At 42.1% G+C, this 23,457-nt stretch overlaps 1 protein-coding gene across 2 annotated transcripts in view; it reads right to left on the bottom strand.

Annotated features, from left to right (window-relative positions):
* Positions 1–23,457, bottom strand: part of LAMA3 (laminin subunit alpha 3) — a 264,369-nt gene that overhangs the window by 31,237 nt on the left and 209,675 nt on the right. For both annotated transcript variants that reach the window (XM_059409366.1, XM_059409367.1), the window contains 17 exons: positions 20,246–20,356; positions 20,025–20,136; positions 19,616–19,783; positions 18,243–18,439; positions 16,925–17,041; positions 16,143–16,297; positions 15,725–15,866; positions 14,801–14,903; positions 12,963–13,079; positions 12,682–12,861; positions 11,629–11,771; positions 8,027–8,197; positions 5,552–5,703; positions 5,233–5,395; positions 4,451–4,584; positions 3,470–3,614; positions 14–133 (listed from right to left, as the gene is read on the bottom strand). In XM_059409366.1, coding sequence (XP_059265349.1) covers positions 14–133; positions 3,470–3,614; positions 4,451–4,584; positions 5,233–5,395; positions 5,552–5,703; positions 8,027–8,197; positions 11,629–11,771; positions 12,682–12,861; positions 12,963–13,079; positions 14,801–14,903; positions 15,725–15,866; positions 16,143–16,297; positions 16,925–17,041; positions 18,243–18,439; positions 19,616–19,783; positions 20,025–20,136; positions 20,246–20,356 — 2,430 coding nt within the window. The remainder of the gene's footprint in view (positions 1–13; positions 134–3,469; positions 3,615–4,450; positions 4,585–5,232; positions 5,396–5,551; positions 5,704–8,026; positions 8,198–11,628; positions 11,772–12,681; positions 12,862–12,962; positions 13,080–14,800; positions 14,904–15,724; positions 15,867–16,142; positions 16,298–16,924; positions 17,042–18,242; positions 18,440–19,615; positions 19,784–20,024; positions 20,137–20,245; positions 20,357–23,457) is intronic.

Below are 23,457 nucleotides of genomic sequence, written 5' to 3'. Positions count from 1 at the left end.
TGAAAAGATGTACCGAATGGTCTTTTCCATTGTTGACAACCTGTGTAACTTCTTTTTCTTTCGGTGGCTCTGAATTCAGTTTGTATCGCACCAGGAGCTTGCCATCTTCTATATCTAGAGATATGAAGCGATCCTAGGGCACAGAGACAATGTACATTTACCAGAAGATTCCACAGAAGAAGGAGGAATCTCCTTCTCTAGAGGACTGGAACTCAAGTTACTCTCAAGTCACAAACTACTCTCAGCCGCAGCCCCCTCCTCAGTTAACAGGAACAACAGTGCTGTAATATCCAGCTGCCAGGATGGGCACGACGGGTAAGTGTTCTAAGTCGTGTTCCACATTGTGCCCAGTAGCGGCACACGGGAAAGGTGTAATACATGCAACTGTGATCACGATTTTGTTTCATGTGATCCCTAACCAGCAAGCACAAATGGGAAGGAAAAAGACACAGGTCATTAATACCATTTGAAAAGATGGCCGCCACATATTGGAGAGCGGTATGGTCTTAGTGAAACCCCCAATCGTTGCCTCCCTCTGTTCGCTGGTGGCTCGCTGTCTCAACCTCATTTGCTGCCTCATCTCCCTCCAGCCCCCCTCCTTCCATTTGAATGTGAGGGGTTCCTCGAGGGCCCACAGAGGAGCTCTTCTCCCCTGCCGCCCTCTCTTTGCCTCAAAGTCATAGTCACTTTCACAGGCCCAACCCAGGTGTGGGCCCACGAAGCCCAGATGCTTCTCTCCAGCCTAGACTTGTCTTCTTGGGGCCAGGTCCACACATCGGGTAACCTTATTGTTACTGCACGTGACTCCTGGATCCCTCAAATTTGAATCCCACAAGCAGAGCTTGTGGTCCACATGCCTCTCGGCAGTCCAGCCTTTCTCTCCATCCTTCCCACTGCTCTCTCTTCCTTGCTCTCTCTCACTAGTAAGAACCCTGCTAAGCCAGCCACGAGCCTACTAGGCGTCACTCTTTAACATTCCTCCCTCTCCCTTCCTGTCAAATCTTGTCAGTTCCCCCCATTTCTTAACTGTCTCTCCGTTTCATGCCACCCAGGGTCAGTCATACTTGACTAGCCAGACTACACAGCTGGCTAATGCCCCATCCTCCCCACATCCACTCTGTCCCTTCGTGAACCCACTTGTCACTCTACAGCCAGAGCATTCCGTGGGAAATGCCAGCGTGAGCACATTATATTACCCTCCTTTGCTCTTGGGGGAAGCTCCGACTCCCCAGCACATGTTGTGAAGCCCCAAGCTCTCCTTCAGTTTCTTCTGCCTCTCTTTGCTCCAGCCATGTGGGCCACCATTTTGTCCCTGAGCACTCCCTGCCCTTCCCACCTCCAGGCTTTCTTTATGTCCCTCTCCCCACAGGGATCACCTGTCTGCCTTTCCCCTCCAAATGCTGTCTTCTCTTCCCTCCAGGTCTCAGAGTACCCATCCTTTAGTCTTTTATTCATCTTCATTCACCTCAGACTTTTCCTCTATACCGCTCATGGCCATTGTGATGACTTAATTAATCAACTAATGAGTACAGCTTTGTTAAGTATTTCTTTCCCCTCTAGAATAGAACGTTCTTTTATTTTATTTTATTTTTATTTATTTATTTGACAGACAGATATCACAAGTAGGCAGAGAGAGAAATTGGAGAAGCAGGCTTCCTGCTGAGCAGAGAGCCCAATGTGGGGTTTGATCCCAGGACCCTGGGACCATGACCTGAGCTGAAGGCAGAGGCTTTAACCCACTGAGCCACCCAGGCGCCCCTAGAATAGAAGGTCCCTGAAGGCAGCCACTGCATCCTTATTCCTGCGTAAAGCACATACTTGAAGCAGCCCTTTCCTTAGAAAGATATGCTGAGGAGTTTATGATGTAGGGCTTAAATGTTTATTCTTCCACAGTCCCTGGATAACAAGGGTTCTCTTTGATGTCTTCAGACAGAGTCCTTACATAAAAGTAACATCAGTCCATGGGGCGCCTGGGTGGCTCAGTGGGTTAAAGCCTCTGCCTTCAGCTCAGGTCATGGTTCCAGGGTCCTGGGATTGAGCCCTACATCGGGCTCTCTGCTCGGCAGGAAGCCTGCTTCCTCCTCTCTCTTTCTCTGCCTGCCTCTCTGCCTATCTATCTGTCAAATAAATTAAAAAAAAAAATCTTAAAAAAAAAAAAAAGAAACTAACATCAGTTCTTATCTGGACCCCACATCTTGTTTTTGGGAACCAGTTAGCATTCATCACACTTGACAACTGCTGAGTCACGTCAGTTGAGTAATGAGCCACTCTGCTCAACAGCGTTGCTCACAATCATTTTTCCCTTATCTGGTTACTAAAGGCGCCATAAATTTTCTTCTAATATGAGTGGTACTTCTGGCTCTTGGTCTCTGAGAACTTCAAAAGGTAGTACAAAGAAGACCATTTTAGGAAACAACCACCTGGCCCTGAAGATGCTGTGTGACTTCTCAGCTCCTTGAATTCTATTGGCAGGTCAGGACCTTCCCAAACCCTCAGAACTGGTTCAGCCTTAAAATCTCCCAGAGGGTCAAGACCAGCCTCAGAGAGAAGAGTTGGATCAGGTCTGTGTCCCCACCCTGCAGGCAGAAGGGGCTGGTCAAATCCCAAGCTCCTTATCAATCCCATGTTCACAGAGATCCCAAGGGCTGATGCACATTTCTCCAGAAATGCTCCCTGTAGAGCAACCACCGAAGGCCCTACTGCTAGGACTAGTCACTCCAGACCCATCTCTGAGCAGATGGCGCTGTTCATCACTTATACACGTTGGATTTCCCAAACTAGACTTAAGAATGGCCTCCAGAAACTTCAGTGGCTTAAAGACAGAAGTGCTGGGCACCTGGGTGGCTCAGTTGATTAAGTGATTGCCTTTGGCCCAGGTCACGATCCTTGAGTTCTGGGATGAAGTCCCACATTGGGCTCCCAGTTCCATGGGGAGTCTGCTTCTCCCTTTGACCTTCTCCTCTCAAGCTCTCTCTCACTCTCTCTTTCTCAAATAAATAAATAAATAAAATCTTTAAAAACAAACAGACAAACAAAAAAACAGAAAAGCTTCCAGGTCTTGGAAAGCCGAGGGTCAGGCTGAAGAGACATAATTCCACAGAGCCTGGCAAGAGTGGGACCAAGATGCAAACAGCAGAAAGTCAGTCTCTCAAACACCCTGGAAGGTTGTCATGTGATTCCAGGCAGACTAAGTAGATTATCAGGCGGACCGTGGTTTTCGAAGAATACAAGTGACAATGGCATGTTTGGTGGCATGTTCTCAAATTCCCAATTACTTGCCTCATTAAAGCACACACTCCCGTGGCCAAAGAAAGCAGACTTAGGCCAGGAGAAAAGATGCAGCTAACATTGGCACACTTTTTCAGATCTAGCTAGTTACTGATAATAACCCAGTTATCCCAAACTTGCTTAATTGAGTGGACAATTTGGATTGTCCAAATTGGTTATTTGGATGTTTGTTATAGAATACCTTGTTTTCTGCAAAGAACAGCAGTCCTCTATCCATGGTGGTCTGAATCACCTGTCCGAAGGTTGGGATGGGAGCATTTGGTTGAGTTGGAACTCGAGCATAGCCTGTACCTTCAAAGTAATTTCTGTCTGACTCTTCCTTTCTCCTGTCAACATCAATGACCATACATTACAACACAGCAGCAAAGGACCACCACTCAAGTGTGCTCTCTGAAAACTGAGAAAAACCCATGCAATGTAGCTGTCATGATTTTGTTCAAGAAGAAACATCTTTAGAACAGGAAAATAGCCAACTGTTTCTCCTGGGTATGCGCTTAGGCTCTATGGTAATCAAACCCTACCTCGAAAAATGTAACAGTTGGAATCCCCTTTGAAAATATCTTCTTAGGAAGATGTGGCCTAGCAGCTGAAGACTGTGAAATGTATAAAATTATATTTCAAGTTAATAATTTTTTAACTTAATAATTTATTAACTTGAAATATAATTTTATTTGGAGTCGCAGTTTGCCCAAATCCTTTTAACTATAGGGAAGGTCAGGAGCTTAAGATAACAATTTCCAAATAGTTTCAGGTGTCAGCGTACCTAGAAAGTCATGGTGTACTATGTGGACTAATTTTTTTTTGAAGCTTACAGTAAATATGTAATTTGTGCCTGAATCAGGTGCCATCTAATATTGAATATTTTGTGGTAGGAGGCACCAAAAATTTAAGAAGTATTGATTTTTTTTTCAAAAAATCAAAAATTGGGAAAACTCTATCAATCTAATATTTTATGCAAATGAGGAAATTTTAGGGGTGGGCTAGTAGTATTGCATGCAATCATAATTTAAGATCTACTGGCCCAAAGCTATCCGTGACATCAAAAGCAATCTCATTGGCTCATTCCTTTATTACACGTAATATAACTGCAAGTTACCAAAAATCATAGTTACAGAGACGCTAGTTCCTGGTTGTTTTGTTGTTGTTTGTTTGTTTGTTTTACCTTCTACAAGGCTCTACTTCCGTTGTGTTGAGATTGAAAGTTTGTTTGAAGTTGTACAAGCTCAGAACATTTTCATTGAGGTCATCTAACTCAATACAACCTTTGTATGGAGGGAACCTCAGTCTAGCAGGAAGCTGAAAAAAAAAAAAGAAACAAAAAAATCGAATTCAACTAAGGACAATGATCAGGTTGGGCAAGAAAAAGTATGAGCCCATTACTTTTAACTGCCATTGTAACACAGGGTTAAGAATGGGTACCCTGGGGAGCACCTGGGTGGCTCAGTGGGTTAAGCCTCTGCCTTCAGCTCAGGTCATGATCTCGGGGTTCTGGGATCGAGTCCCGCATTGGGCTCTCTGCTCGGCAGGAAGCCTGCTTCCTCCTTTCTCTCTCTCTCTGCTTGCTTCTCTGCCTACTTGTGCTCTCTCTCTGTTAAATAAATAAAATCTTAAAAAAAAAAAAAGAATGGGGACCCTGGAGCCAGAGGCCCTGGTTTTGTTATTTACCATCTGTCTGACATTGGGCAAGTTATTAAACTACTCTCTCAGTTTCTTCATCCACGAAATGGAACGGTAATGATGCCTATTTAAATTCATAGACTTAAGTCTAGATCACAGCACACAGGAAGTACTCAAAAACGGTTAGCTTTTATCACTAGATATGCTTTAAGAATATATAGTGAAATCCATTTTATATATAATGGATAATTGAAATAGAGACCTGAGGTCCTTATGCCAAAGTGCAATGTAAATATTTTTGCTCAGTGAAATAACATTTACACTTACTCTGAAGTCAGGTGGGTAACCTCCAACATAAAATACAACATTTTCAGGATCCAGATTGAGGAGCGTGTGGCTGCTTCCACCATCCATTTCATGGAATTGGGATGTTCCGGGTTTAATGGATGTGGCTTTTTTGGTGTAATTTAGACTTGCAAACTGATAAATTCTGTTTAAAAATAAGTTAGAATTATATGTAAAAGTTATAGAAACACTGAAGAAGTCAAAGTCAAGATACTGAAAACGGGGTTTAGCAGTACATACACTGGGAGTTCCGTGAGTATGGGTCAGATTAATAAACAGCAGCAGGCCATGGGAGTCGTACCTCTGAAATTTCACCCGGTCCATAACTGCCTCCTGAGTTTCGCTCTTGGTCACACTCTGGTCCACCTGGAGTTCCGACTCCTGCTCTCCCAGGGTGTAGACACACGAGAGCTTGCCGTCTATAACTGCCATGCCAATGTAGTCCTTGGAGGCCTGGGGACATCAAGGCCACTTCAGAACATTTCGCAAACACACTGCTCCTCTCAACTTCACATCCCAAGAGAGCGCATTTCAAATAACTAAAGGGTTTTCCACAGTATGCCTTGGCCAGACAGAATGAATGAGGTACCTCTTTGCACAGAATAATACAGACAAAACAATTAATAATGTCTGCACTGTCTTTGCTCCCAGATTATTGCACTCAGATTCACTCCCCCTTTCGATCAATCTGCAAATATTTGCCAAGCACTTGCCATTAAGATGAACCAGATATAGACTCAGGTCTCCATTATATTTTAGTCCGGAAATAAGCCATTTTTGTTCTCCCTGTAGCACATAATGATCTCTTAACACTTTGTGCATGCTTTTGTTAAAACACCTAGAACCCTCTGTTATCACGTGAGGTCAGTTACATATGCATCTTTCTTCTCTGTTAGAATACTAGCACCTGAAGGTACACACGGAGTTTTAAAGTTGTGGTAAAATATACATAACATGAAATTGACATTCAAGAAACAAGATGGTTTAAATTTGTTGCAGGAATAAAGTAATGTGCATTTTGTCAAAATACACAGCAGAAAGTCATGTCCTAAGAAAGCGACAAATAAAGAACCAACATTTTAAAGCATTAGAGAGTGATTAATAATAGTGTCAATTTTAGGAATCTTTAACACCCACATACACAAATGATAGCCAATTACTTCCTAATTGGTCAGAATTTTCCAGAACCATGTTTCAGACATTTTCTTTTTCTTACCCATTATATTTTAATGCAGCCAGCAATTACCTTTTCCTCTGACACTTAAGTTGAAGAAATGTATTTTAAGAGGAGGAACTAAAGGCTACAATCAACTGGTCGAATGAACTGTTGCCTAGGTCAGGCTCAGTCGGTTGAGCATTGAGCTCTTGGTTTTGACTCAGGTCGTGACCTCAGGGTCGTGAGATCAGGCCCTGTGTTACGCTCTGCACTGGGAGTGGAGCCTGCTTAAGATTCTCTCTCCCTCTCCCTCTTCCCCACTCCCCTGCTCACTCTTTCTCTCTCTCAGGAAAAAAAAGAAAATGAAGTGTTCACAATGCCTGTAACAGTCAGTAGTGGTTTGAATAATTGAGAATGAGAAAGAGTAGGGCAACTACATGCCTTATTAATGAGGCAGCAGAGGCTTCATTCCACTTCAACCCTCATCCACAGATGGTCCCACCCCTGCCCACTTGGGGAAGGGTCTGCAGCTTGGCATTCTGAGGGGGAGGGCAGGGTCACGATTTTGTGAGGAAGAACCACGGCTGGTTTCCATGAAGCTTTGATATTATTGCCCTGGTTGTTTAGGGAGGGGTGCCGAACTTTAACCCCTAGTGTGCATGTGCTCGCATGTATACACACATATGTCATGTGCTGAGCCCACTGGGCATGTTGCACTATTTTTACCAAAATGCATCTATCTATAAACTGTAATTAGACTTATTTCTCATGTTTTAAACATTTTATCTCCATCGGATAAGGCCAACAGATAACAATCTGCCCCTTGTGATGCCATCAGAGGGGGTGGAGTCTGTTGACATACCAGTGGGATTTCTTCCTGCTGTGCACATGGCAATGACACGTTTGAGACATGTGTCTCAAAAACCATATTCTTGAGCACCTGGGTGGCTCAGTGGGTTAAAGCCTCTGTCTTCAGCTCAGGTCATGATCCCAGGGTCCTGGGATCGAGCCCCGCATCGGACTCTCTGCTCAGCAGAGAGCCTGCTTCCTCCTCTCTCTCTGCCTGCCTCTCTGCCTACTTGTGATCTCTGTCTGTCAAATAAATAAATAAAATCTTTAAAAAAAACAAAAACAAAAACAAACATATTCTTCTGGGCCACAATTCAACCCACAAAGATGATGGTGGGTTGGTGATGGCGGCATGGTCACCCCAGCAACATTCCAGGGGAAGCCTTCTGCTGTGTCATGTGGACACTTAACAGCCCTATGGAGAGAACTATGTGGCATGAAAAATCCCTCCTACCAACAGCCAGTGCTAACTCACAAGGCATGTGAGGGAGCCAAACTGAAAGCTAATCTCCAGCGCCCGTCAAGCCCTCAGATGACTGCTGCCCCAGCCCACACCTTGCGAGACACCTCATGAGAGCCCCTGAAAGAAGCCATCTGGCTAAGCCATTCTTGAACATCATACCATAGAAAGTGTGAAATAATAAATTTTTACTGTTGCTTTGGGCCACTAAATTTGGTGGTCATGCAGCAAATATATAACCAATATTCAAAAAAAAAAATCCTCAGGCCATATTGTTCTAAAAACAAGAGAAATGTTGAAGGAATACTTACATCTTTATTTCCAAGGTACATCACAAACATATTCTCCGTCCTCCCATATTCTCTTGAGTCAGGTCTTTGGAGAAACAAAGAAAGAGATGTGTATCCTTTCAAGTCTTCTAGGTCATTTGGCACCCGGACTTCAACTCCAGATTTACCATTGAACCTCATGGGGATAGCAACCTGTGAGGGAAAAGATCTATGTCATTAAAGATTCTTCTGTGAGGGAAGAGGGTATGCTGGGTATGCTCAGAGGGCCAGCCTGGGACTCTGCCACGACTCCTTTCAGCTCTACACCAGCATTTCCCAGTTGTTATGATAAAGGGCAAAGGAGTGTGCATGTCTCTTAGATCTGGCTTATACACTCATGAAGGTGTTTCAGGAGCTGGGTAACAAAGCATTCATGTTCTTCCTGTTTGCCAGTCAGGGGTCTTTGAGAAGTGCATCTAGTTCTCTGCACCAGAAATGATAATCTTTATTATAATCATAATATAATTATGCTGCAGCCCTAGAAGGTTTTGTACAGATGACCTAGCATGTATGGAAGCACTTAGCATGGTGCCTGGTGTGTCGTAGATATATAACACATCAAAAATATTTTTAAAATAAATTCTTTAAGGAATCATTCCTGATTAATATATTACATGTTAGGGCGCCTGGGTGGCTCAGTGGGTTAAGCCGCTGCCTTCGGCTCAGGTCATGATCTCAGGGTCCTGGGATCGAGTCCCGCATCGGGCTCTCTGCTCAGCGGGGAGCCTGCTTCCTCCTCTCTCTCTCTGCCTGCCTCTCTGCCTACTTGTCATCTCTCTCTGTCAAATAAATAAATAAAATCTTTAAAAAATATATATATATATATTACATGTTACAGTTGCATTTACTATAGGCATTCACTCCTTAAACATGAATGCATCAGGGCTCTCTAAAAACAGTGCTTCTCAAATTCAGTTGGTGAAGGATCATTTTTCCCCCTCTCTAATCTTCCCTGGAACAATACTTTTGTAAATATATTAAAAATGAAATTATTAGAGAAATGAAATAAAGAAGGTATGCAAAATACAGATCTACTATCCCAAGCTTGAATTTTGAGGCAATTCAAATTCTTAAAAGTTTTTAGACATATACCTTCAGCTTTATATTTATATATAATGGACCAATAACAAAATTTCTAATTTCTCTGATGAGTGCTGGTCTGTGGACCAGCTTGGGTAGATGGTATTCAAATACAGAAAATAAATATTCCTTAATAATCTAAAGAATGACTCCTGGAATGATACCTGCACCAAGTATATCTTGTCTATCAAGCATTTAAATATTTATGGAAAACCTGGTTTATGCAAGGTATTATGTTGGAATGGCGTACTCAGCAGTAGTGTGGGCTGTCATTTCTCAAACGTGCTGTGACTGAGCACCCCTCACCCACTTTACAGGCTCATTTGATGCCTCTATGTCTCCTCCCCTCTGCCCTTCAGTCTACCCAACCACAACCTGAGTCTTTCCTGGCATGTCCTTTGTCACCTGGAAAACTCTCAGTCTTTTAAATTTTTTTAATTAAGAAACCATCTCATGTATACATAAAACGATGTAGAATATACCTGTGTATTCACTACATTCTTAATAAACTACACATAAGTTGTATAACTGAAGCTCCTTGCAAATCTCACCTTGTCCCCGTTCCTCTCTCCCACCTCAGAGGCCTTCAGAACCTGAATTTAGATTCCTATGCATAGGAATCTAATGTTGTACTATTTTCACCAAAATTCATCTATTTATAAACTGTAATTAGTCTTATTTCTCCTGTTTTAAATATTTTAATATAAATGGTATCTCTACACACTCATCTACTACTTGTTTTTTTGGCCTCCCTCTGTTTGTAGATTTATCTATGTTGACATACCTATTGGCTCCAGCTCATTTACGTTTATTGTGGCATGCATACATTGATCACATTGTATACATTGTATACATTTGTATACATTTATCACAGTTTTAGCCATCTCCTATTGATGAACATTTGGCTTTTTTTTCCAATTATTTTTTGTGATGACAAGCTGTGTCACATTGAACATTCTTCTACATGTCCTTTAGTACCATTCTGAGACTCTCCAGGTAGAAATGAGTGTTGTCAAGACCTTCTCAACACAGCTTTATCCAGCTTCTTAGCCTGCTTACCAGCTGCAGCACTTAGCAGCTGGTGAGTAACCTGAGGCCAGGACTATGGCTTCCTAATCTCTCTGTCCTGGGTACCCAGAAGAGCGCCACAAAACCCAGGTGTTCAAAAGTGCTGGCTTTTTTTAAGCTGTATTTTATTATTTCCCACTTACATGGTACTATTAGCCAGGGCGTATTTTACATTACATAGTTTAATCTTAAAAATCTCTTGGGGGCCATCTTATTATGTACCCTCCTCTACAGATGAACAAAATAAGGCACAGAGAGGTAAAGTGGCTGGCCCAAGGTCCTACAGCTCATAAGTGACAGAGCTAGGATCAAAACCAAGGCACTCTGGTTTGGTTAACAAGTTCTTAACCACGGTATTATACATTTCAAATTTTGTTGGACAAATTAGTGAATGAACATAGAAGGGCAAAAGCTAGAAACATACTATTTCTCATTTTGGTTTCTATAAAGCATGAATGGGTATGTGGGTATGAAAAAGTAGTGTCTTCCAACTGCGCCTTATGCTCTTTTTCTACTAGAGGTTTTTCTTTTGTTTTGTTTTTTAAGACTTTTTTCCTTTATTCGACAGAGAGGGGGAGAACACAAGCAGGAGGAGTGGCAGGCAGAGGGAGAGGGAGAAGCAGGGTCCCTGAGGAGTGCAGAGCCTGATGTGGGGCTCCATCCCAGGATCCCAGGATCATGACCTGAGCCAAAGGCAGACACTTAACCTACTGAGCCACCCAAGAACCCCCCTGCTAAAGGATTTACGCTAAGAGTTCTTCTCTTTTCCCAGACGTTAGGACTCAAAAGAAGTAATAGTGAGCCTTGGAATCAACCAGTGTCCTTAGGGCAGTGATATTCTGACTTGGTTTCTCGACCCTCTGTCTCCAAATATCTCACAAGGGGGTGGATGAAAAATGCAAGCTGTTTCATTAATATTGTTTTAGGACAAAACAATTTCTTGAGAGAGAAGTGTCAGGAATTCAGGTAAATACTGTCAGGTTTAAACGAGAAAGGCTGATGAATTTGTGTTCCAGTGAAGAAAATCTGCTATCATCCTCTGTCCTCAGTAAAGGTGGATTCTACAACTTTCAACTTATAATAAGAAAGTAGGATCTGTGCAGTATCATATCAGCATATTCTGATGATAGAACCCTTACTTGAACTTGCAATAACACTTCACCAATGGGCTCTGGAAAACACTTCATCCCGCCTGCATAAACTCAGTGGGGAAGAAACTGCTTCAGGTCTCTGACATACCAGATCATTTAGGGCATGAAGGTAATGTGTGCTTTTGAAGGTTGACAGAAGAAAGTCATCTTTCACTTTCCAAACCACCAAAGAATTAGAAGAAAGACAACCATTTCATGTGTAAACAAACGTCTTCCCTTTCTTGGTGAATGTGGTAACTTCTCAAAGACCGAGCCTTGGTGCATGATGATGTGGGACACACCTACCTTATTTGCAGCATCTCTGGCCTGCTGAATTAGCTCCCGGATACGGTCCACATTATCAGAGATGTTGCCTAGTGGCAACAGCTGTTGGTTGATACTCTCAATCTTGCTCAAAATATCAGGCAGTTTATTGGTTAATTTCTTTACTGTTGGTGAGATGACAAAACAAATTTATAAATGTGAATTGAGAAAAGGTTAAATAGGATTTTCTCATTGACAATATTTGTCAAGAGTTATGATTGGTCCCCAAATATTGGGTAGGATGACTCAGAGTCAGGTAATACCTTCCCTAAATACATCATGGATTTTTACCTACAATCTAGTTATCAAATCATCTTTCTTGACCACTACAGAAGAAAATAAACCTCTGTTTTTGTTTTTGTTTTTTAAGATTTTTATCTATTTATTTGACAAACAGAGGTCACAAGTAGGCAGGTGGGGTGGGGGGAAGCAGGCTCCCCGCCAAGCAGAGAGCCCCATGCAGGGCTCCATCTCAGGAACCCGGGACCTTGACCTGAGCCGAAGGCAGAGGCTCAACCCACTGAGCCACCCAAGTGCCCCTAAACCTCTGTTTTTTGATCCTTAGTATCAATTATAACTTAATACCTCATGATTAAGGGATCTGTATCTCTACTCTATAAAATGGAAAATCAATAACAATGTTAATGAATTAAAAAAAATCTTACCTAGTCTAATGAATAGAATACCCATATTTTTTAATGTATTATGTGAAACTATTTTCTAATATTAAAAAAAAAAAGATTTTATTTATTTATTTGGCAGAGATCACAGCAGAGAGGAAGGCAGAGAGAGAGAAGGGGAAGCAGGCTCCCCACCAAGCAGAAAGCCCAATGTGGGGCTCGATCCCAGGAACCTGAGACCATGACCTGAGCCAAAGGCAGAGGCTCGACCCACTGAGCCACCCAGGTGCTCCACTTTCTAATATTTTAAATTTCTAATTTTGGGCTTTACCAGGGAAGAATTTAAATAAATCGACCAAAGCATGTAACAATGCACAAAATGGATAAGATGTCCTGGCCAAAGGACGCCTGATACCTGAGTTATCCGCATCAGTGAGAGCCTTGTTGAAGTCTTCACGCTGTGTGCTCCCATACGTATCTTTAATTCTCGTCACATCTGTCTGAATGGGGCCGAGCCCATCTAGCACCTCATTTGTGATGTCATTGGCATTTCTGACCATGCTCTTTGCACTACTGATCATACCACTGATGTCATCTAAGGCACACACAGAGGGAGGTTTAAGGATCTGAAATGGTGGAAAAAAAGAAGCCAAGGACCGGGGGCGGGGTGCGGAGGCGGCGTAGGGAGATGCTGACCTCTCTGTATCCCACGAAGGTCATCACGGATGGCGGTGATATTGGTGTCAATCAACCCTTTCTGAACTGTTATAACCTTCAGAGTCTGTTGTAGGTTGTTGAGAGCAGGGCTGATTTCTACAATCAAACAAAGCATCAGGAGGCAATTACCTATGGTTTCTGATCTTCCATTGGTATTGGTGGCGCCTGAAGTAGCCAGCATTGGCAGAGCAGTGAGCAGATGTGCATCTCAGAGATACCCACTGTAGGTGCCTAGACCCACAGTTCCAGGGCACTCTGCTTACAGAGGCCAGGAGCATTCCCAAGCCTGTGGTATCAGGCTCCTCAGAAGAAATGGAGAGGCTTAATCTTTTAAGGGAGGTTTAACTCCCTTAAACTTGCCTCTGCTCGGGGCAAATGTCTCTTAGTGTAAGAAAAAGAGGTGACTGTCCTCTTCATTGCTGTGTCACAGTGCATTGTCTGGCAGTAGTCGGAGCTTGATATTAGGGCATACTTATTGAATGAATCAATGAATGAATGAATAATGCAGAAAGAATGCCTCTTCCGTCAGAATATAATAAAGAAGTGCCATTGAGAGAGCCTTATCCAAGCAAATAGACACACAAAGGAGGCTTTGTTTGTTTCTGTTTGTTTCCAGACTGACACATTTAAAACCATTTAGTGAAAGGGAAGGAGTTCACAGACATTCCTCGCTGATGATATTGCCATTTGGGGTCATGGGAAATGACCAGTGAATGCTTGAAGAGCCAATGATGATATATGGTTTAAATTGTGATTCTAGGACTGATTTAAATAACAATGTAGACAAATACCACACAATCTTTCTAGTATGTGGACTCTAGAAACACCCTCAAAACAAAAACAACAAGCTCACAGATACAGGGAACATATTAGGGGCTGTCTGTACCTGGGGGTGGGGTTGGGGAAAATGGGTGAAGGGAATCAAAAGGTAAAAAGAAGCAATCAAGCTTGGTAGAAAACAAAAGAAAAAATACCGATGTCTTAGTATTTTAATCCTATTTAAAACCAAACCTCACCTCTTAGCTCAGATTTTGTAAAGGGAAGAGATGTTATACCAGGAAATTTTAATTCCTGCAATGTGCGAAGCAAATCATTCTATGTCACTACATATTTTTTTTTATGTGATTTTTCATGTATTAGGGTTTTTTTAATAAAAAAAAAGAAAAATACATTTGTTTACTGTCAGAAGGCCATCTAATCACTAAACGGACTAAGATGACTTCTTGGCTATGAAGGAACAAGAGAGACCAGAGAAAAATCAAGAGACGGCATTTTCAGAACACTGGAATTTGGTGAGGTTGAGATGGTTTAATTGTTTTATAAAAAAAATTAAGCAAATGGGAACTTTTCAAAGATAAAATTTATGATTCAAAAATTCTCATGCTTCACAGTAGTAGTAATTTGGGTACTTTTACCTACTAAGACTCTAGGATTTAAGAAACTTTGAAGCCCCAGTGACCTGGAATTATTATGTGGGCCTTGAATGAGAAACCAGCCCTGCACATTGTGTACACCTCCAATGTCATGGTCACCTTTGGATTAAATGAAATAGGCCCTCAAGTCCCGGCCCAAAGAGACCTGTCACCTTTAAGATTTATGTATACTCATGAGGTTCTTGTTATTTTAGTACATGAGAGAATGTTGGGTAGAAACTTCAAATCTATAAAATAGACCTTGGATTTACAAGGTATCATCTGCATTGACACTGAGATTCCAGGAGAGCATCTGCTTCTAGAATTTGCTACTACTCCTGGTCTTATAGGTCCTTCTCAAGCCCTTGGCTATCCCAGCCACCCCCTACCCACCAACCCTAATACCTTGTCGCAGCTGCTTCTCTGTTATCTTGGCTTGCTTCAAGAGTTTATCACTGTCAGAACTCAGGGTTTTCGCTTTTCCAGGAAGATCTTCCTTTATCACTGTCTGAAAGCAAAGCATTCATCAGCCTCCAGCAAGTAAGTGGCACACGGTAGGAAACCCAGAGGGAGATTTTCATCCTACTCTGAAAAGTCTTATCTTCAGTCTTTAAAGGATGAGGTTCAAAGGTGGGAAAGAGGTTTAAAAAAAAAAACAAACTGTTTCTTAAAAGATATAATTAGGGCTGTAGGGAGATAGAGAACTCAAGGCTTAGGGAAGCAGACCTTTCCCTGGTGACCGACTGACAACCTATGTAACACCTATTTCATTTTTCTCCCTGTCCGCACAATACCCTCTTCAATAACTGAGACAGAACTGAATTGCTTTTGGGTGTTCAATATTTGGGAGAGAAACGTCTTTAACCTTCCAAGAAGGCCTGTCTCCTAATTCTCTGATGTCTAATATTCTGTTCTTTATTTTTAGGTATAGGAATATTATATGGTGCAGAGAAGGCCCCATAAGATGCTAAGGCATGCCTAGGTGTGAAGACAAATAAGGGAAATAAATGATCACCACATTGTCCATAAAATCTTTCTCTTCCTTGGTAAATGTCAATACTTAATCACAGCCTAAATCATTCCTAGAAAGGGGCAGGATATATCACCCATCTTGGTTCAACACTGACAATCAGTGTAATTTCCATTTGGCTTTACAAATTGTTTTTTCAGCAGTGCAGCACAGATCAAGACCGTCAAGTGAAATACAGAAATGGTCCGCATCTAGAGCAAGTTCACGTCTATTCTATACAACGAATTCTGATTTACAATAATGCTTGTTTATATTTCTCAGTGCATACAAAAAGAAAGGGTCCCAGCGCAGGTGCCCACCTGGAGCGCAGACTCGGATGCGCTGGTGGCCTTGTTGGCGGCGTCCTCAGCTGCTTTGATGGCGTTGAGAATGTTCTCATAGGCCGTGGCGGCGTCCACTGCACAGCGCACCAGCTCATTCCCGCTGGTGTTCCTCTTGATCCTGAAAGACAGTGCGGGCCAAGGGCTCCAGCAGTCCCCACTGCTTGCAGCGGAGGCCCTCTCCACCGGCCTCTTCCCCCAGCTTCCCAGATTCATTGGGCAAATGGAAGACCAGAGGCGGCGTGCACGCAGCTGGGAATCAAACCCCTGTTGCAGGTGGGATTGGGTCCAGGGCCCTGGGTCCCACCCTCCACCCTGTTCTGGAGACCCAGTTGTCGGGCAGGCTTGCACACTAGGCTCCAGCTCCCCGTTCAGTTAGACCTCGGGGCTCACTCACTCCTCCAGCTGCTTCGCCAGCTCTTGCAAAGACTGCGCATGCGCTTCTGCCTCCGCCACCAGGGACGCTTTGCTGGTGGACCGGGAGAGTTCTCTCACTTTGTCATTTAGCCTGTGTCTTTCTTCCTTTATAGTGGCAGCTAACTTTTCATATTCCTATGTATCCAGGTAAACAGAGACAGTGTCCAATTGAAGCAAACAATGCATATGCCATTTTCTTGAACTCTCATAAACTTCAGGCTCCCGGGATGCATTACTTCGGCAGTGGGACTGACAGAACTCTAACTTTTCCCAACTTTGGAACTTTTTTCTTATGGTGGATACCCACTTTGGTAAGTTTTATAAAAGCACACTGTTATCATTAGGGTAAAGTTGTACTAAACCAAACCCTTTTTTTCTGATTTAAAAGTAGCGATTATAAAAGATATTTCCCAAATACCCATTGGGCAGCTAATGGGGTCAATCTTTGATCAGTCCTAGATAGGCCCCACTAATAGTAAAAGTAGGCTTGATATTTTAAAAACAGCATTCCAATTTCGTTTCGTTTTCACAAAAGCAACCTTTGCTTGCTGTGGGCTAATTAGATGATAGGACTAGACAGAGGGAAGACCCATCATTGGCACTGCGGCACCCCAAAGGGGCAGCACGGTAAACATTTTGGTTTATTTCCTTCCATCTAAAAGACATCTATTGCAGAAAAAACATAGATTAGCCCATATTCTAGATTCCTCGTATACAATCTGAATGTTTTTCCAGTTTTCTGGAGAAGCAGTTTGTCTCTACCTCCTGGCTTTCCCTCATCTGCTGCAAGAGCACGTTGGTCTGCAGTAACGAAGAGTCCGCCGTGGCTAGGTACTTGGACAAATCACTCCGCAGGGAATTCGTTTGTTGGATTTGTGTCTGGAGAGAAAAAAAGAATATCTGCTTGAACGACATGATATGTTATCAGAAGGCAGAGGCCCAGTCATTGGGACTGCAGCGGAGAAGTAATTTCAGAGCCTGGAGCTTCTCTTGAACTTAAAGATCATCTAGGCAACTACAGAACGAGGGGAAATCGGTTCCCTTTGCTGTGTGGGTGTGTTGTCATGGTTTCATCAAACTCCATGCCAGGAAAACAACAGTTAACGCTGGGGAAGAAGCTTCCTATCCCGGCAGTGACTGGGCCAATGAGATGAGTCAGCTCTGCTTTGTGAAGCAGAATCAGGGATTTTCACTAAACAAATCAGCACCAACCATCACCATCGTCTATGCGCCAGGCCCCATGGGCACACACAGGTGCTTCAAAGTCCTCAACAAGAGAGCACACAGGACCTGGGGAGCCACCAAAGCTCCAAGACAAAATTGGATCATGCTCCATCATCATCATCGGTGACACTGGCGTCATCAGTGACTTCCAACAGCAAAGTCAGTCTAAAGAGTTTTCTGGAGTTAAGCGGATTGCCATCTACTAAGATATTATTTATTTTCTTTTACCAAATTCTTCTTGTTGGGGCTCAGTTCTGTGTTACTTCCCTCTGACCTTTCTGTCATTTTTTAAGGCCACAAGCTCGTGTTGCTGTCTCAGCATACAATGTGCACCACTGAAAAAACACAAGTACTATGAAATCTTGGGCTCCAAACCCTGTCTCTGCAGCTCCTGCATGAGGCCTGTATTTTAATCTATTTCCTGTAATGCAGATAATGGCTTAAAATGCCTTTGCCGGTGATTATGATAATGAGGTTTACCCAGCTGACACAAAAAGTCGCTTATTTAAAACATATATTATATCCTTGAATTTAATTATAGCAATATTGGTTTCATTTCTCATCTACTTGGCAACATTATTCCTCCAGTACTCCGTCAGCCCGGGGCGGGGGTAAAGCCATTTGCTCCGCTTTCTCTGTGGTTTGAGTTCACAATCTTTTCTGGTGACTGAGAAGTAGGAATGACTTTGGTTTTGCATTTAATTCCCGATTCCTGTTTGATGAGCATCTGCTATACAGACAGACACACACAGACTAGATGTGTGGACAGGTGCCCAGCCAAGCCACTTTGTTAAAGATACCTGCTTCCTCTGCCTCATCATTAATGAAAGCGTGCAGATGCTAACTGTGGACCCACCTTGATGGATTCCAAAGCTTTCTCGTTTTCTTGGTTGAGGCCAGTGGCCTGCTTTGCTTGGGCAGCTGCCTTCTGTAGCATGGCACGGAGGTCGCTGAGTTTGGCTTCGTAGTCATGCAAAGAATCCCGTAGACTCTTAACAAGGGCGCTGTTCTCGCCTTGGTGCTGTTCCAACCAGTTCTTAATCCGAGTCAGCACTGGAATACATCACATTTTGTTTTTCACTTGAGACATGAGTACTTTGAAACTAAACTATAAAGACTACAGAAGAAGAATCGAGTTTCCACTCATTTCCTGGTTTTCTTTGAACTTATAAGGGAACAGGAAAGGAAACTAACATTTATGCAGCAACCTGCTGTGTGCATGGCTATGTATGCATATGTAACCCACATGAAAACAGTAATATCAGTCTCATGTTTCAGATATGGAAAAGGACAGGCCAAGAAACTAGGGGACTGATCCCAAGTTTCACGGCCAGTCTTGGCACTTGAACAAGACCTGCAGAGGGTAAAGTACATACTCCAAACAGTACTACTAACACTACCAACTAACACTACTACTACTACTGTGACCGACTACTAACTGCAAACTAACACTGTCCCCTCCGTCAAAAGCAAACACTACTATTAAATCTGAACACCACAAATCGTAAAAGGAAACTGTTACCATCTGTATATTAGCCACTGAAGTACCATTTTATTAGAGAAGAAAGATCACTCTTTGAAAAACTATGCACCAGACTTGTGTTTCTCAGTTTTGAACTAATGAGGCATTGTCTCTTACCAGAGCCTTTAGATATATTCAATATCTACACCCAGTTTTTGGTTTCCACAATAGTAGTGCTAATATCAATTTGTGATTCCCAACCCCGATGTTGGTGAGGTGACCATTAAAAAATGATACCATGAGAAAGTTGGGTGGAGTTGAATGAAGAAGAAAAATGTTGTTAAGAAGGAAAAGGAGGTCTCAGTATCTAATGTCTTAGGAGAAGAATCTCTCTCTCTCTTTTTTTTTTTGTGCATGATGGTAAGATGTTATGTTCTTACCACCTCTTGGTAGCTCAGAAAGGCTACCCAGGTTCACATGCTGCTCTAAAAGTTGTATATGTTGGGGTGCCTGGAAGGCTCAGTCCACTGAAGCTCTAACTCTTGATTTTGGCTCAGCACAGAGTCTGCTGGAGATTTTCTCCCTCTCCCTTTGCCCTTCCCCCACCCTTCTAAAATAAATAAATAAACCTTAAAAAAAAAAGTCCTGTAAAGTGAAATGACAAGTCTTTCCACCTGTACCCAGGGACCCGACTTTGTTGTACTTTGCACACTGTATTTCAAGCCCACTAAAATGGACAGCATGCAAGGCTCTGGGAAGGTCCTTACAGAGCCGAGCCTCTCTCTTATCAGCTTCTGCTTTTTTCAGTTGCTTTCCAAAGTCGCGGTTCCGTAGCTCTCTCATCATGCGCTCTGCTTCAGCCCACTCTCTGGAAAAATCCCCTGGAGGCAGGTTGTTGCCTTCCCCATTGGTCCCAGAGATCTGCTTCAAGAGAACTAGAAAACATCGAGTAGTTTATTAAACTGGGAATTCTGTACTCCGGTCGACTACTAAAATACAAACAAACAAAAAAAAGCACAGAGATTTTTATGGAGGGTTCATATTAGTTTTTTAGTGTCACTATAGGATCCCTTCCATAGTGTTGAACTCTTTAGGAGAAATTCTTTCAGGGCACAGAACAGGCTATGTAATAATAATAATAAAAAAAAAATTTAATTGGATTGAGTAACTCCTTACTGTGCACATTCTGGATGACATTTTTAATCTTTGTGTCCAGCTCTTTCGCACTTTGGATGGTCTGATCAACATTGTTATGTAATGCTTGTGCTTTTCTGGAATTTACTTGAACCTATATGAAAATAAATTCATTAGCAACAAACCATTTTGGGGAGGCAGAGCTATCAATATTTTGGGGACAGTAACAATAAAAAGTAAACGTTACTGACGTAACATCTTACCTTTTCTTGCAAAGTTTCAAATTCATGATTCAAACTACCCAGTTCCTTTTCTAGACCATCCATTTTTAATCCGTGATTTGAAATGGCAGACCGGTAGGTGAGTAACTGATTCTGAAAGTAACATGCAAAGTTAATCTCACATTAGAGCAGAATTTTGGAGTAAGTCCTATCAACTTGGTAATCCTGGTAATGATACAGAAAGATTCATTTAGCAAGCCCAATACAGGTCCACAGGAAAAGGTTGGGTTCTTTGAAATCGGCTACTTGAAGACTCTACTCTCTCTCTTTATTTTTTTAAGATTTTATGTATGTATGTATGTATGTATGTATGTATGTATTTAGAGACAAGAGAGTATGGGGAGGGGCAGAGGGAGAGGGAGAGAGAGAATCTTAAGCAGACTCAGTGCTAAGCGTGGAGCCCCACAGGGGGCTCCATCTCACGACCCTGAGATATGACCTGAGCCGAAATCAAGAGTCAGATGCCCAACTGACTGAGTCAACCAGGTGCCCCAAGAATCTATTTTATGACGTAAGTTGTGACAAGGCTCTAAAATAAACTTAAAAACATGAAGAGATCAGAGATACTTTACTTGAATTAGTGACCTAACCTTAAAGAAATGAGGATGGTACCACCTACCTGGTGTATTACATTTCAGACTGTAATACACTGTGTTGCTTTTAACTTTTATTTATTTATTTTAAGATTTTATTTATTTATTTGACAGACAGAGATCACAAGTAGGCAGAGAGGCAGGCAGCAGAGAGAGGCGGGGAGGCAGATACCCCGCCAAGCAGAGAGCCTGAAGGGGGCCAGTCCCAGGACCCAGAGACCATGACCCGACCTGAGGGCAGAGGCTTTAACCCACTGAGCCACCCGGGTGCCCCTTAACCTATATTTAACAATATTAAAAGCAGTGCCGAAGGCTACTTTAGCGAAGGACCCACTAGATTCAAAGAATCTGATGGCAGGAAGGGAATTGAGAGCTCATTTAAATGAACGCTCTCACATTACAAATGAGAAAATGGAAATCCAAAGAAGTTGACTGACTTATCCATGCCACAGCTGTCGAGCTGACCACTGATTGCTTAAGGACCAGAATCCAGTCATTTTGGGTACTAAACTGTTTCATTACTTCTAGAGGGTGACATTGCTGCGCATAATATCTAGACTGGTGATCATTTTCATTTTTTTTTTGGAAAAAAACTTGTTAATTCCTTGAAGAAATGTACAGGAAAAAGCAACATTATCACCTCCACTTGCAATGCGAGAGAGCCAGTGTTGGAGGGAACACAGGCTTTACAGCTTAGGTCCAAACCCGAGGTCTGCCACTTTGTAAATAAGCCTCACTGAGTTTTATCTCCTTCATCGGTAAATCGGGGAGTATAATATTACACTGCCAGGTTGTTTAGATGATGTTCTGAAGTGTCACATAACATCAACCTTCAAAAATGTCATTCCCCTTCTCATGCTTATTCCTAGTGAATTTTCAGGGTATGTGTGATCTAAAATAGAACTCTTTTAATTCTACTGTGGGAAAGCTGAGGCATCCTACAGAATGTTAGCAGAATACCTAGATAAGTAGAGTGGGTAGTAAAGTGTGGTCTTTGGAATTTGATCTTGGTTTGAATTCTAGAACCACCTAGTAACCACCAAGTTACTTAGCTTTAACATGACTGGTAAATGAAGATAATACTATTTTCCTCATAGGACATTGTGAGAATTAAATAAAGCACTTACCACAGAGTCTGGCTCTTAAGGCCAGTACTAAATTGCTGGGTCCCTGCCCTTTGTTGAAGAGGTGCAGTGTTGGTTATATTGATGACAGCAAAGTGACTCCAGTGGCTTCTTTTTCTCTCCAAACACAATGGCTTTTTCCTCTCTATATTAAGTCTGAACTAATCATGAACTAAAATTTACCCTGATGGGATGGAAAATAGTCATTTTTCTAGCATGATTTTTTGCTACACAAAGTTCACCCTTGAACAAAATAGGTTTGAACTGCCTATGTCCACTTATACATAGACCTTATTTTCAACAAATATTTTGGAAAATTTTTTGGATATTTGTAACAATTTGAAAAAACTTACAGATGAACCATGTAGCCTAGAAATAACATAAAAATTAGAAAAAATTAGGTATTATTGTAAGAATACAGTATACAATACCTACACAAAAAAATGTGTTAACTATTTTTGCTGTTGGTAAGGCTTCTGGTCGACAGTATGCTACTATTAGTTAAGTTTCTGAGGAATCAGAGTTATATGAAGATTTTCAACTGTGCAGGGGGTTGGTGCCCCTAACCCCCACACCATTCAAGAGTCAACTTTCCCCAAAGTCTCTTTTTACTATGTCTAGTTTAGGGTTTATCTCCTCTACTGAATTCTTCTACTTCAATGAGTAAATTTTTTTTTCATTTCCATGATTTTCAACTGGATCTTTTCATATCTACCCCTCTTATTTAGTTTCTAGTGTTTTTAACAATTTTCTAATTTCTTGTTCTTTCGATTGAATTGTTAATTCCTCAAAATAATTTTCTGATTGTCTTGGGATTTTCATTTTCTATAGAGGGAACTCATCTCTTAATGGTTGTTTCTATTGGATATCTTTTGTGTTGATATTTGTCTACTCCAATGTCTGCAGGTAAATATTGTCTCCCTTTCTCTCTGTGCTCTCTGTGTCCTGACCAATGACCTTATGGTCATCACCACTCCCACCCTAGATCCCCAAGGCCAGAACCAGATCTTACATTGGCAGCTTGAGTCTTGTACGTGATGTTGAGGATGTCACATTCCAGTACAGACCCTGGTTTGTGAATCACGTCTATAGCTTTTCTAGTTTCACCTGTACTCATTGTTCAACACTGAACACTGAGCAGTTTCAAGGTTTTTTTTTTTTTTTAAGCCTCCATTCATGGGCAGAAGTGCCCTTCATTTCCCCCAGGAAGCCCGACTCTGACTCTGTGGGACACTTGAGGCCTTATTCTCCTCTTGGATATCCTCTGGGCCACCTTCTTTCCAAGTGCACATAGAATATAGTCCCAGATGAACCAAATCCTGGGCTATGAAAGAGATCTCAACACGTTTTTTAAAAACTGGTATCATATTTAAAGTATATTCTTTGACCACAACAGAATTAAATTAGAAATCGATAACAAAAAGTTACCTGGAAGATAGATGTCCAGTTTGGAAATTAACACATTTCCAAATAATTC

This window comes from Mustela nigripes, chromosome 8 (genome assembly GCF_022355385.1).
Source record: "Mustela nigripes isolate SB6536 chromosome 8, MUSNIG.SB6536, whole genome shotgun sequence".
NCBI lineage: Eukaryota > Metazoa > Chordata > Mammalia > Carnivora > Mustelidae > Mustela > Mustela nigripes.
Note: the sequence above shows the minus strand (reverse complement) of the source record. Positions and strands in the feature narration are given on the sequence as shown.